The sequence below is a fragment of the Gadus morhua genome, chromosome 11, assembly GCF_902167405.1.
Source record: "Gadus morhua chromosome 11, gadMor3.0, whole genome shotgun sequence".
NCBI classification, from domain to species: Eukaryota; Metazoa; Chordata; class Actinopteri; order Gadiformes; family Gadidae; genus Gadus; species Gadus morhua.
This window is the reverse complement of record NC_044058.1, coordinates 5213427-5226568: the sequence shown is the minus strand read 5'-3', so window position 1 is coordinate 5226568 and position 13142 is coordinate 5213427. Positions and strand designations below refer to the sequence as shown.

The 13142-nt window shown below is 45.1% G+C and overlaps 1 protein-coding gene across 2 annotated transcripts; it reads right to left on the bottom strand.

Moving 5' to 3' along the window:
- Nucleotides 1–30: 30 nt before the first annotated feature.
- slc45a4b (solute carrier family 45 member 4b) lies at nucleotides 31–11312 on the bottom strand. Of its 2 annotated transcripts, none has more exons than XM_030370424.1 (13): nucleotides 11162–11312; nucleotides 9197–10117; nucleotides 5953–6141; nucleotides 5222–5401; nucleotides 4380–5020; nucleotides 3973–4125; nucleotides 3605–3853; nucleotides 2795–2914; nucleotides 2602–2701; nucleotides 2409–2489; nucleotides 2176–2306; nucleotides 2002–2070; nucleotides 31–1724 (listed from the first exon to the last, which is right to left on the bottom strand). In XM_030370424.1, exons 2-13 carry the CDS (start codon nucleotides 9450–9452, stop codon nucleotides 1428–1430), a joined length of 2466 nt encoding a protein of 821 aa, XP_030226284.1. In that variant the 5' UTR covers nucleotides 9453–10117; nucleotides 11162–11312; the 3' UTR covers nucleotides 31–1427. The 2 variants fall into 2 exon arrangements, with proteins under 2 accessions (XP_030226284.1, XP_030226285.1); XM_030370425.1 differs by having other exon boundaries at nucleotides 9197–10220; nucleotides 11162–11301.
- Nucleotides 11313–13142: the final 1830 nt, after the last annotated feature.

The window sequence follows — 13142 nt, the reverse complement described above, 5'->3', positions numbered from 1 at the left end:
ATTAATTTAAATGATTTAAACTTCGACATGTTGAGGTTGACTAGTTTTTTATTTAAAGCCAGTGGGCATTCAAGTGTGAATAATATGATTGTACAAAATGACCTGCATCAACAGTTGGCATTTGAGGATATTGCTTAAAAGTAATACTTCTAATAGTACAAAAGACTCAGTAAGTGGTAAGGAAATTGTCAAATCTGCAAAAGGCACTATACACTAATTAGAAAAATATAAAACTGGGAGAAAGACACAAAACACTTTCAAATAGCAACAACTTTCATCTTGTAAAAATAAATTATATAAAAATATACGTATGTTTTATGCATATAAACATGCATGTTTCAACTGTCAGGTACAAGGATTATATCCTTATGATTCAGGCACAAAGGCATGGATCAAGCAAGGATCAAACGATTCTCCCCTTCCATGCATTTCTTGATTAATAAGAAATACCTCTTAAATTGCACCTTTCAGTCAAATATATGATCAAACATATTTATTAGTTATTTTGAGACAATAAAACCACAATTCATTATTGATTGAAACACTTTGAAACCCCTAAATGAATTATGTGTTGAAAAGCTACATTACGGATAAACCAACACATGTGCTTAATTCAACTAAAAAAGCATGGATCATGTGATATCACATCATATACAACGTATAGAGGCAATTCAACAAGGTGCAACTTACTAACTCATGACAACCGGAGTAATTCTTGATCATGTGGCTTCCTAAACTGTATGTTACTGTATGAAAGCAATGGTGACATCTTTCAGAAAAATACATAAAATGTTTGCTTTCAGATTTCAGAGAAAACGCTGTCTGTTGACAGCAAACTTAAAGTCCCTATCCTCAAATAGACATAAGAGTTATGCGTCCAGCACCAAGGTTTGAATTTAAAAAAAGAGTGCAATACAACATTTTGTAAAAACCCAGGTCATTAAGTCAGCCATCATCAGAAATACATTCACATGTCTTTTCAACACAGTTGCTGGTTTAGCAGATTAGCAATGCTCTTTGAAAATTGTCAAGGACATTTCTTTCAAAAATCATACTAAACTATTGTTTCACACTCTAGCAGTGCGGTACTTGCTTGCCATCCAAATATACTCAGCATCAATAGGTAAAATAATAAATATTTAATCTGAACAAATATTTCATGACTAGTGCACCTGTGTGCTTTAACTGATTATAGTAGACTAGCACAAAAACATTCATTCATAATACAAAACACATCCAAACACTAACACCATCCCTGAGGTTGCCATGGTTTCCACTTTCTCAAAACTCCCAAATCAACTCAAGAGTGTCAAAGTCACACCGTGGAACCTGTTTCTTCTGAATTCGGTGCGTTATGACAGAGTCCAATAGTTATGAACACTTCATTCAAGTGATCTGGGGACAGATCCAATGAACCTGAACCCCACTCACACAGTAGGCTCGTACTCTGCACCAACAACACTTGGTTCTGCAGAATCAATCGATTTCAGCTTAGCTGTCCCCTGATTGTTCCTTTCTGCACCGTGGTCAGTTTCCTTTTGCAGAGCTACCATGCTCTGCTCCGAGCTGCTAGCCACCGCCTCAGGGTATATGACCAGGAAACAGGCAGCGAGGAACCCTAGAAATGCGCCCCCGGAGGCCACCATGGGAATGACACGAACACTGCCCACCGCCTCCACCACCGCTCCAAGAGCCGAGGCGGCCAGGATCTGACTGATGTACACCTGGGAATAAAACACAGAAGACAACCTACCATTTACACAGAACAGCGGAATATAATAGCAGCCAAGCTTCCACAACATTCTACCACTCAACCTTAAAGGCTCTTCAATACAGACCTGAAGTACATACTAATAAATTATGGAACAATGCAACAAAAATAATAACATATCTAGCAATTGAATTGTGTACATCCAGCTGGATTACTTCAATATTAACTGATATGGTAATTTATATGATTACATCATAATAAATACATGTACAATTAAAATAAACACTCACCTGGCAGGATAAGATTGCACAATCAATACCAAAACCTCGTCGAGATTTTTCAGGGCTGTGATTAATATACTGTTTAACAGCAAACAAGAGCAAACAAATGCAATCAGTAAATGAGTAAAACAAAGGTATTTAAAATAGCAAATCATTGCTTCATCGAGTGTGCGTGCGTGTTACCTCTTTGATTTCATGATACTGTCCTAGTAAGGCATATGGACAGTACGAGATACTCATGGAGATGACACCCATGGTACTGATCATCACCATGGAAACATACACATTAGGGAAGATTGCCATGACAGCAGTTCCTAAATTGAGGGGGGGAAAGCGTTTTATAACGTATCTTAATGAAAATAAATGAATACACAAAAACTTAAATCCTGTATATTCTACACTGGTAAGAGACTCACCAACTGAAAATGCTAAAGTCCCAACCACGTAGATGATCTTGATGCTGAGATCAAAACGATCAAGATACTTCTGAAGGATGGCTGGAGAGAGGAGTGAGAAAGAGAGATTCAATGAGGGCTCTCTATAATGTGTTGATATTGTGAGGAGATCAGAACAGACCTAGAGTGTGTTTGTACATAAAGTGAAGCTCACCAGAGCAGAGCGCAGCTGTAGCAGCGTAAACCACCAGTCCCCAGCAGCCCATCTGCACTCCTCTGTTATAGTTCTGCAGCTCTGTAGAATTAGATGGAGCCTGCACACAAACAAACACGATATCTTTTACCCCAGAGAGGCCGCCTACTCCACTGATTATCATTCATGTGTCTGTTTGTCACACATGTCTTACCGTGGGGTCACCCTTGAAGATGACTTGTCCCATGAAGTCTGTGTAAAACACAACCATGGCCAAATAGGAGAACCACGCGAGGAGGTGGCAGACACACAACCGCCACAGCTCCCTCGGCATCTGTCCAGGACACACAGACACATGTCGTCATACTCATGTTCGTTGCCAACACTTCGGGTCAATGCTAATAGTAGATCAAGAGGAATGGAGGAAATTCGTTGGATTTTAGGAAACTTGTGTTCTACTGGAGTACAAAAAAAGATGTGTTTGTACTCCAAGGCCAAAAAGACGCCACAATAAATGGAGGCCATTTCACCACCAGATAGAAGAATGCTTTTACAGACAAACCCTGGAGCAGAGCAGCCTCCTGACCCCTCCTGCTTCCCCTAGAGCAGAGCAGCCTCCTGACCCCTCCTGCTTCCCCTAGAGCAGAGCAGCCTCCTGACCCCTCCTGCTTCCCCTAGAGCAGAGCAGCCTCCTGACCCCTCCTGCTTCCCCTAGAGCAGAGCAGCCTCCTGACCCCTCCTGCTTCCCCTAGAGCAGCCTCCTAACCCCTTCTGCTTCCCCTAGAGCAGAGCAGCCTCCTGACCCCTCCTGCTTCCCCTAGAGCAGCCTCCTGACCCCTGCTGCTTCCCCTAGAGCAGAGCAGCCTCCTGACCCCTGCTGCTTCACCTAGAGCAGCCTCCTGACCCCTGCTGCTTCCCCTAGAGCAGAGCAGCCTCCTGACCCCTGCTGCTTCACCTTGAGCAGCCTCCTGACCCCTGCTGCTTCCCCTAGAGCAGAGCAGCCTCCTGACCCCTGCTGCTTCACCTTGAGCATGGACAGCCACAGGAGTCGGACGGTGGTGCCGCCCTCGCCCTCCCCCTCGCTGGCCAGAGTTTCGGAGGAGAGGCTGCTGGCCGAACGCTGCAGCTCGCGCCTCTGGGCAGGCGGGCGGAGGGTGGAGAGGTCGTTCAGACTGCGGGACAGCGTGACGGGCCGGTGGAGCCCCGGGTTGAGCCGGCGGTTGCGGAGGGGCTGCGTTCCCACCCGTCCGTAATACGAGAAGGTGAAGGAGGGCTGCAGGGGGGGAGGGGAATAACAAGGACTTCTCATTCATACGGAACTAAAAGCTAAAGAGGAATATAAAAATGCATTCATTTATCTTCGAATTCAAACTTCAAATGATGAAACCATACTTGTCTGTAGAAGGTGGGAGGGTGGGGTCGAGGTGGGTTTGACGTATTTAAAAGTCGAGTCCCCAACTTGGTAGGGGCCGAGCGATTGGCTAGGGGAGAGTAAGCAGTAGGAGACGCACCCTGTTTGACTCCATTTACCGTCTTGGGCTGGCACTGAAATAAACGAGGGAAGAAATTATTGGCTGAGAAGAGTGAGATAACCATTTCTGTAAAAGGAGAAACAGAGAACAAAGGTTTTATGGATGTATTGAGTACTGAGTTGTTATTTATGGTATTATAAGTATAGAATATACTGTAATCCTATCTACGAGACCACTCTAAAGACAGGATTCAGGATCATAGTTGTGAAATAATGCCCGACCAAAAGTGGGAAATGCCTCAATGGTAATAATAAAAGCGTATGGCACCTTTTTGTTCAGGCTGTCCGGATGATTATCCGATGGTCGGGTCAGAGATTGGATTACGGGCTGTAATTCCACTATCACGCCAGTAGGGGGCACAGTACTACAAGGCAGAAGAGGTGAACAGACAGAACGACAACCATCATCAGATGGTGCGAAGGCTCCATCCAACTCTCCCAGTGTCTCTGACAGGAAGGGATTCGCCTCAGGCAGGAAATGATGCGAGTCCGGGTGAAGGTCAGGATCCAATTTGATGGCGGCCTCCGGCATTGCCAGGACCGAATCACTTTTACTCCGCTCGCGCTCCACACTGAAGAAGTCCATGTCATTATCCTGCTCGGCACCAGCTCTGTCGTGGTCATGCGGGGAGTCCTCCTCCTCAACGATTCTGTCGATGTAAGGAAGAGCGTAGCCATTGGGCCTGAGAGACAGCTGGCTGGCCGAGTCCTCGTCCCCCCCCGCGGTGGTGGCCTGCGTGGGGTCCTGCGGCTGCTCAGGGATGCTGAACAGGTGAAGCACCACCGAGACGCTGAATATCAATGCTGCGAAGATGAAGAGGACCTGTTCCTGGGACTTAAACACGCTCCCCAAGAACGTTCCGGTCCAGTCGAGACCACCCAGCATGTAGCCCAACGCTCCCCCGAGGCCTGAGAGGAAGAAATAAGAAGATATACACATCATGCAGCAGAACTCGTAAAGTTGCCAAGTGTGCAAAATATGCAAAAGTATTCAAGTTTGTTCCATGAGCAACAAAAAAGGTGGAGGTAGCGTGCTGTACCACTGCGGCATATTTTTTAATGAGATGTTAGTGTTTATGTAAGTCTGATGGGACACGTCATGATCGTTACCAGCAGAGAATGCGTGGATGGTCAGGGCCAAGTCCTGCTCCTCTGTGTCAGCAACATCTAAAAGATACGCTCTGATTGGTCCCTCGGATGCGTCAGCACAAAAGTCCAGCACCACGACACCCACCATCGTAAACACGATGCCTATTGGCTGGCTACCTGGAGTGTCGCCTATGGCGAGGCCTGGAAAAGCAATGAAACAGTTAGACCCACACACACACACACAGTCATGTACACAGAGAACATGTCCACGTGCCAGGGGTGAACAATGTCATCAGACCACAAGGTCCTCACTAGTGTTGGCTCGTTCGTTCGCGAACCGGTTCGAATGAACGAGTCTTTAGGACGAACGAACCGAACCGGTTCGTTTCTCTCGTTCGTCTCGTTCACCATTCGATTCACCGGAAACTCGACTGAACGAACGAATGAGGTTCCGGTAGCACTAACTCCACTGAGTCTGACTGACTCCGCTGAGAACCATGCAATGGCGTGCATTCCATGATGCCATATACCGCTACCGGAAACTCGACTGAACGAACGAACGAGTTTCCGGTAGCACTAACTCCACTGAGTCTGACTGACTCAGCTGAGAAGCGTGCAATGGCGTGCATTCCATGATGCGATTCACCACTACCGGAAACTAGGCTGATTCTCCGCTGAGTCAGTCAGACTCAGTCAGATTCACGCAAACTGGGTCACGGAAACAAATCATTAAATCCACCACTAGTCCTCACCTATTAACGAGCCATTTAAAAACATGGCCACGCCCAGCAGAGTGCCCACACAGAGGGCCAGGACGAAGGGTCTTCTCCGGCCCCAACGGAGGGTGCAGCGGTCGCTTGCCGAGCCAATCACAGGAGTGAAGATCAGACCAAGGACGGGACTGAGGAACCAGGTTAGACTGTAGTACTGCTCTGGAAGGCCTGGAAACACAGAGAAAACATGAAAGGAATCAGAGAAACCTTGGGAATTCAGATTCTTGGGCAATATCCAGATGTTGGTTTTTTGCTTGCCGTTGTTGCACATAGAGGAATGAAGAATATTGAGGAAACTAGACATGTTGCCGCATGTGCATTTTCTGAAGGAATGCATGCGGTTGTGCCAACCTGTCGTGTGCGTAATATTCCACGAGCATGCTGGGAGCAGGCTAATGCTAGGGAGTCTAACGTGCGAACATGGCAAGTTTCAAGTCCCTGGGCCACTTTGAGGTGGACTTGTTATTGATTTAATAATAGGGCTGATAGTTTTAGTTTGATTACGAGTTATGCCATCCCTCGTCACTGAATAGGTACTTTACTTTTTGGAGGCCTGATTACATGCAGTTTCTATACGTCTACCAACTTTGACCACCCTCAGTTGTTAGCCTTTGGAATGGTTGAAGTCAGCGTTTTTTTCAACATTGACTTCCTTTATAAAAAAATTGCTTGGAGCACCTGCGACATCAAAATGACCTTGTGACATCATTTTGTTAGCTATCAAAACAAAACTGTCCACATTACTTGGGCCTCTAAAAAATATGGTCGGGTAGAATTGAGAAGTATTTGGTCATTTGGGCTTACGGGGCGGATATTACGATATTTTCAAGTTTTCCAAAACTTTCAAGGTATATAAAAATCTACCCCGATGGACCTTATTGTTCCTTGAGGCAAAAAGATTCATCATGTCAGATAAGGCCCAGATTCCAAGGAATGGGAAATAGTCTTATTTTTTTGATTTAGTCAAATGTTGCTTGCCGGGTCAGGATTGTGAGGTTTTAAATGATTCTAGGACAGAAGACTTTTTTGATTGAACTGTTTGTGTTTCAACCACAGTTATGGATGAGCTTTCTAGCAGACAAGCATGTTCTCAACTGCACCTCAAAATAAACTCAATACTAAGTATTGAATAAAAAACATCTTGGACAGCACTATGCTGGCACACAGTGACACATAACTCAATAATATTATTTGCCATGAAAGGCACAGTACTGAAAAATTGCAGCAGTTCATTGTAAAGTCAAGACTTTTAAAGATAAGACACTTCTGTTGGGAACTGGTTAGTGTTACATTTTACATGGCATGAATCTCAGGGCCTGTTCAAATCTGACATAGAGCATTTGTACTCTTTGTTCAATAATTTGTGCAATGATTAACAAACAATGTTACACTATCAGCATGTCAAGATGATATTGTAAACAAGATAATAAAAATGTAAAAATACTGAACAGCTTGATGGCACTATATTTCTCCAGAGATTTTCCATATAAATCCAGAAGTAGTAACGTGAAGTAGTAACTTGGAGACCCCAAGATAACACACTGCTATCATTGTAATGTGGGAACTAAGTTTGAATCAACTAGGCGAACGTTCTTGTCCTCTTTACCCACATAATGGATGGGAGGGTAGCTAAGTTGAGCATACCACCACCCCCCCCCCCCCCCCCCACCCCCCCACCCCCCTGCATAGTGCATACCAGCTCTTGACTGTTTGTATAACAGATAACATACAGTACAAGGCTCAGTCCCATAGGAGTACTTTCTTTGTTGACTGGAGTTAAGGCACCCGGCAATATTAATACAGGATATGATAATGAAATGGAACAAATTAAATCGGCAGTATAGAAGACCCATTCGATCCTCTCAAAAGTGGTTGGACGAAGTGGCCTGCAGGTTCCCATGGGAATTTGTACCCGTTTGGGCTTGTTCTGCTCCAGTATTTCCCCACACATAAATAATAAAAGACACACAGAGAAGTCTGTGGCATAAATATCAATGTCAGACTCCCTGTCTCTATCCACTATACTCAACATTTCTCTCGTCATTAGGCATTCTAGGATGTGACGTGTTAACTGTCATAAGAAGACACTTTGATGCAATTTATGTTGAATTTGTTCACACTATAATAGGAATTTGATGAAAAAGCTTTTCTTTATAGATAGATAAATCTATAAGGTCGAACAAACCTCTAAATTATAAGCACGCGGGAGATGCTTGACTAAAGAAAACTGTAAACGAGAAAGAGGTGCAATTAAAACCTAGCAATAAAGCCTTCACTGTTATAGTGTCCACCCACTGTAATCTGGTCAGAACTCCAGAGACTCCTAAGTCAAACAGGGGTAATCAAAAAAAGAGATCTACTCAGCAATTATGGTTGAAAGGCATGGTATTGATTTACCTTGAATGTATTACAATCTGAAGGAACGATTCATTTTTTGGTGGTAATTATCATCATCATCATCATGCTATGCCACCGTCTATGTTATTCAGATTTTAGGAGAAGGTTCACAGACATCAACAAACTTCCTCTGGATGAATGATCCATTATTAGAACAATTGTTAATGATCAATGAACAACACAGGTAGTATTCCAGTTTTAGGAGATTGAACCCAGCAGTGTAAGAAACAAATAAAATTCAGAGTATAGGAATTGAGTTTCTAAAGCGCTTTTGTTAAGGGCAAGCTAACATTTCTATGAAATTCTGAGCACTGTAAAAATATGCTTTGTTGGACATTCCTGTCATACCATTACCTATCCAGGGGTAGAGGCCTTTGTCCTGTTATGCTATTGTGGCAAACCAGGCAACAAGCAACATAGCCACTGGCTGGCTACTGTTGGGAAACCTGGTTAGGCCATCTCAGGATGGAAGAAGATTTGAAAGCTATATCGTTTATCCTGACAGCATTATTAGCCTCACTGTGCTTTTGTTGCGCAAGGTCAGAGAATATATTATTTCTATTTATTTTTTATTCGGTAACATTGTGATAAAAGCTTTGGGTAGCACTTGTTAAATCATTGAGACTTTGTTCATGCGTCACGTCATCGAATGTCAGTATCACCTTCAACTATAAGAGTTTTTAGTTTCCATTAGAATAGGAGTGCCATAGCGTCAATGTTTATTCATGCTAATATTTCAGTAGCATCACTTGTTCTGTGATTCATTTTAACGTATCGATACAATCACCTCCATTCTTATCAGCACACGAGTGTCAGGGGGTCCTACCTATTTGCAGCAGCACGGGCGTCACCAGGGCGGTCTCCATGGCATAGCAGAACTCCCGTCCAAACATCACCGCTCCATGCATCAGCCAGCGTCGCACAGAGATCCTCCCTGGTCTGGCTTCACCCTCGTCTTCGTCCCGTCTCTCCTGAACAACCATCAGCTTGTCTGTCTCAGGTAACCCCCTGATCTCGTGGTCCCCAGTCACCTCCTCTTCTTCCTCTTCTATCAGAGGAGGTATACTCCTCTGAGGAACCATTTTAGCTAAAGGGCTATTTATCTTTTATATGTGACTTCACTTAAATTAATATAATAACTTATATTATTACTTGTATTATATATTCAATTTCTTAATCTTGAATCTTCATTGTTGCACTGCACAAAGGGGCTGGATTCAGTTTAACTTGTGCCCATTATGTAGCATCCATGTTCATCCTTAAATTACAACTCCATATAAATAAATACAATTATGTCTTACTGCTTATTCATGAATGCCAGTACGGTTCCTCCTTCTCCAATTATGGGGATTTACATGTAAAGCAAACTGTCTGATACTCCCATGACGACCATGAGACCCTCACTTGAGCTGCAGTATAATCTGCTGTTGAAGCCTTTACCACATATGAGGTTCAAAATAAATCAAACAAATAGCTCAGTTGATTTCACAGTTACGTAGTCTAATCCTACAATATTATTGTGTACACTTTGTACCGATACCAAGATCAAGATCCATAGTAGTTCAGTGGAAGTCAGTGCAGTTTCTGTTCGAATTTGGAGAAACCAAAGACGTTGTGCAGACTCTGGTGTGTTGGCTGTGTTTTTGGGGAATGCTGTCCTTTTTGGTATATTGGGTGAAGGACTCTATCAGCGGAACAGGTGAGTTAGTGGTCAGCTTTTTAGCATAGCCCTAAATCCCTCAGTAATCTAAAGAAAAAGAAAAAGTGCCAGTTAAAAAAATGTATCAGACAGAAAATAAGTGTTTTAGTAATCAAGCAATGATTGATTCTGTCCTGAGGAATGCTTGTCGCTACAGTTATTGTGAAAGAAAAAAAAGGATAAAACAGGGAAGTCAAACTGTTTTAGTCAGGCGGTTTACAACATATTCTGAGGTTAAACATACATTCAATATTAATACAGACAAAAAATTGTATAAATTTCATGTTAATTAACTTTTTCTTGTAGTTCCATCATTAAACAGGTAATAAGCTAACACAATCTGACAATCTGCAGAAAAACAATACTAAGGAATATCTTTATACATTTCTCTAACTCCTACTGGAAATCGAAATGGCTGAACACGATCTTTATCAAATATTTTGCAGACAAACAGAACTTTAGAGTCACAACTTTAGACTCCAAACACTGCGTCTGGAGGACCCGTGAGTGTACAGCGGTACCTTTGGTGGGACGGGACACCGTTACTGATACTATCCAGTAAACACCAGTATCTTACTGGTCTTTATACAACTATGAGAATAACGTTCTCCATCTAAATGTTGGAACTTACTCTCAAAGGGAAAGTATGCAAACATGAGGAAAGGTGCTAACGCCTTGACAGCATTATTTGTCTCCTCTTCATTTATGCCAGTCAACCTTTTCCCTCATGAAGATTATTAAGTGCAAAAATACCATTCCACCATGACTGATGGTCATTTGGAAGCCTGCTTGAGACCAGCTACCAGCAGCCTCCGTCCGGACTACGCAACGCTGGCTTACTCCATTCAGTGCAAGTCATCCGAGTATGTACTCGGTATATATGAATAAATGTATGTTTAGCATATTTTAATGTAGGAAGATCATGACCTGCTCATTTTGAAAGTAGCTTGCACGCCGAAAAGGTCTCGGCACCCCTGCGTTATATGTTCCATCCACAGGTCAGCGAGCCGAGGCTAGCTACTACCAGCTGTAGCGCTGCTCCGTCACCACGTGAACCAACCACCTGTAAATAAAGTGACTCGTGCCACGTACCTGTAGCGTGGCTCGCGTGCGGAAGGTACTTCGTGAACGAAGGTGTTATAAGACTCGCGTTACTCCTCTGGAGGCACTAAGAGCAGCAGCGGGCGTCCTCCTGGTCACTTCGCCCATCAGTCTCACTGGTATCTACTACGTAAGTGTAAACTGGGAGAGCGGAGCGGGGGACTGACGTCACCGGACCAGACCCACTACGCACCTCTTGGGGGAGGAGTCACGGCCCTCTGGTGGTTCAAAGTTCGCAATGGTTTACGACGTGATGGATTCTTTTCCTTGTTTCAGTTCGCCAAGAAGAGTCGTTCGTTCGTTCGTTCGTTCGTTCGTCTAGTCGAGTTTCCGGTAGCGGTGAATCGAATCATGGAATGCACGGTTCTCAGCTGAGTCAGACTCAGCTCCTCCAGCTGAGTCAGACTCAGCTCCTCCATCGTTCTCATTCTCAAACGATAGTGGAAGTCGGTCATCACTCAATGTTACAACTGTAACTAAACGCAACGGGATGGGGGGTAGTTGATTAATGGATGTTTAACATATCAGCAATATAATATATTTGATTTAGCAATGATGGCGGGGGTCCCGGGTGGAGATCGAACCATGAAAGAATGAGACAGATTGACGAGATATTCAAATATTTGATTAATCTGGCATGACACAGAAATTACAAAGACAGCATGCATTTATAATTTCACTGATATTGAATCGTATTGTAGCGACCCTGGGACAGTTAAATAGTTAGTTTGTTATGTGTTGCATTGTATTTCGTTGTCCGTTGGTGTCAGAAGTGAAAGTATTTTTATTTATTTTTTTATCTTTCTCGGTCCTGCTGTGCTCGGCGAGTCGCCTGAAGTTGCCATCGCCGTTAGCTCTGTTTTTGTTGTCGCTTGTTCTCTACAACAATAATGCTCCCTGCGGACTGTCCGGTGAAGATAGAGAGCCTGTCTCGGCGAGCATACGCCCACATGCCGCCAGCCGTTCAGAGTGAACTGGCTCGTCCGCTCGGGATCAGTTTCTCCAGGCCCTTTCCCCTACAGAACTACGCATGCAGACCCAGCTAGCCCACCCACAGAATTTGCAAGAGACCTTGGAGATGGCCATAGAGAGGGAGCTTGTGTGGGCTGGAGCAATCGACGGTCATCCTGCTCCTCAGCCGATGGTGAGATCGGCATGGGAGAGGAGTGAGGACTCACAGAAGCCAGCCTGGGTGGACGAGCTCACTGAACTCGTCCGCGCTGTCTCTATGCAGGCGGACCGCCGCCCCCCGTCTCGTCGGGAGCATAGGGTCTGCTGGGGATACGGGCAGCCAGGCCACCTTGTCAGAGAGTGCCCTACAACTGTGAGAGCCCAGGGAAACGGGTCAGGGTCCGCGTAATTGGGGAGACGCGAGGCCCTGCCCCCTTACCCCTGCCGTCGTCGTCTGGAGGAGCCCATCATCGCAGCCGGGGGGGCGGGGCTCCACCCCCCCCAGAAGCAGACGACAACATCCTGGAGCCTGTTGTCTTGGTTGGGCGGACCTGGGCGGGGGACTTTTGTCATGTTCCTGTCACTGTTGAGGGGGTGGCCTGTTTGGCTTTAGTCGATACAGGGTCTACTGTGACCCTGGTGCGGCCATTTTGCCGACCTGGACGGTACTCCAACCTACAACTGTGCAGCTCCGCACAGTCACGGGGGAGAGGTATCCCATGAAAGGGAAGGGGTAGTTGTCCATCTGCGTAGGGGGAAAGACTGTCCTCCACCCAGTGTGGGTAGCAGCTGTGCAGGACCCCTGTATCCTAGGGTTGGACTTCCTGCGGTGCACTGGCTGCCAGCTGGACCTTGAGAGGGGGGCGATTGGCTTCCAAGGAGGGCCCACAGTCTATGTGGCCCCGCCAAAAACCTCCTACATCTGGCCCCCACCGACAACAGCTCAGATGGACCAGTCACACGTCACCGGCCCCCTTCACCCCCTTGCAAAGACCTTCCAACCACCCTGTCTTCCCGATCC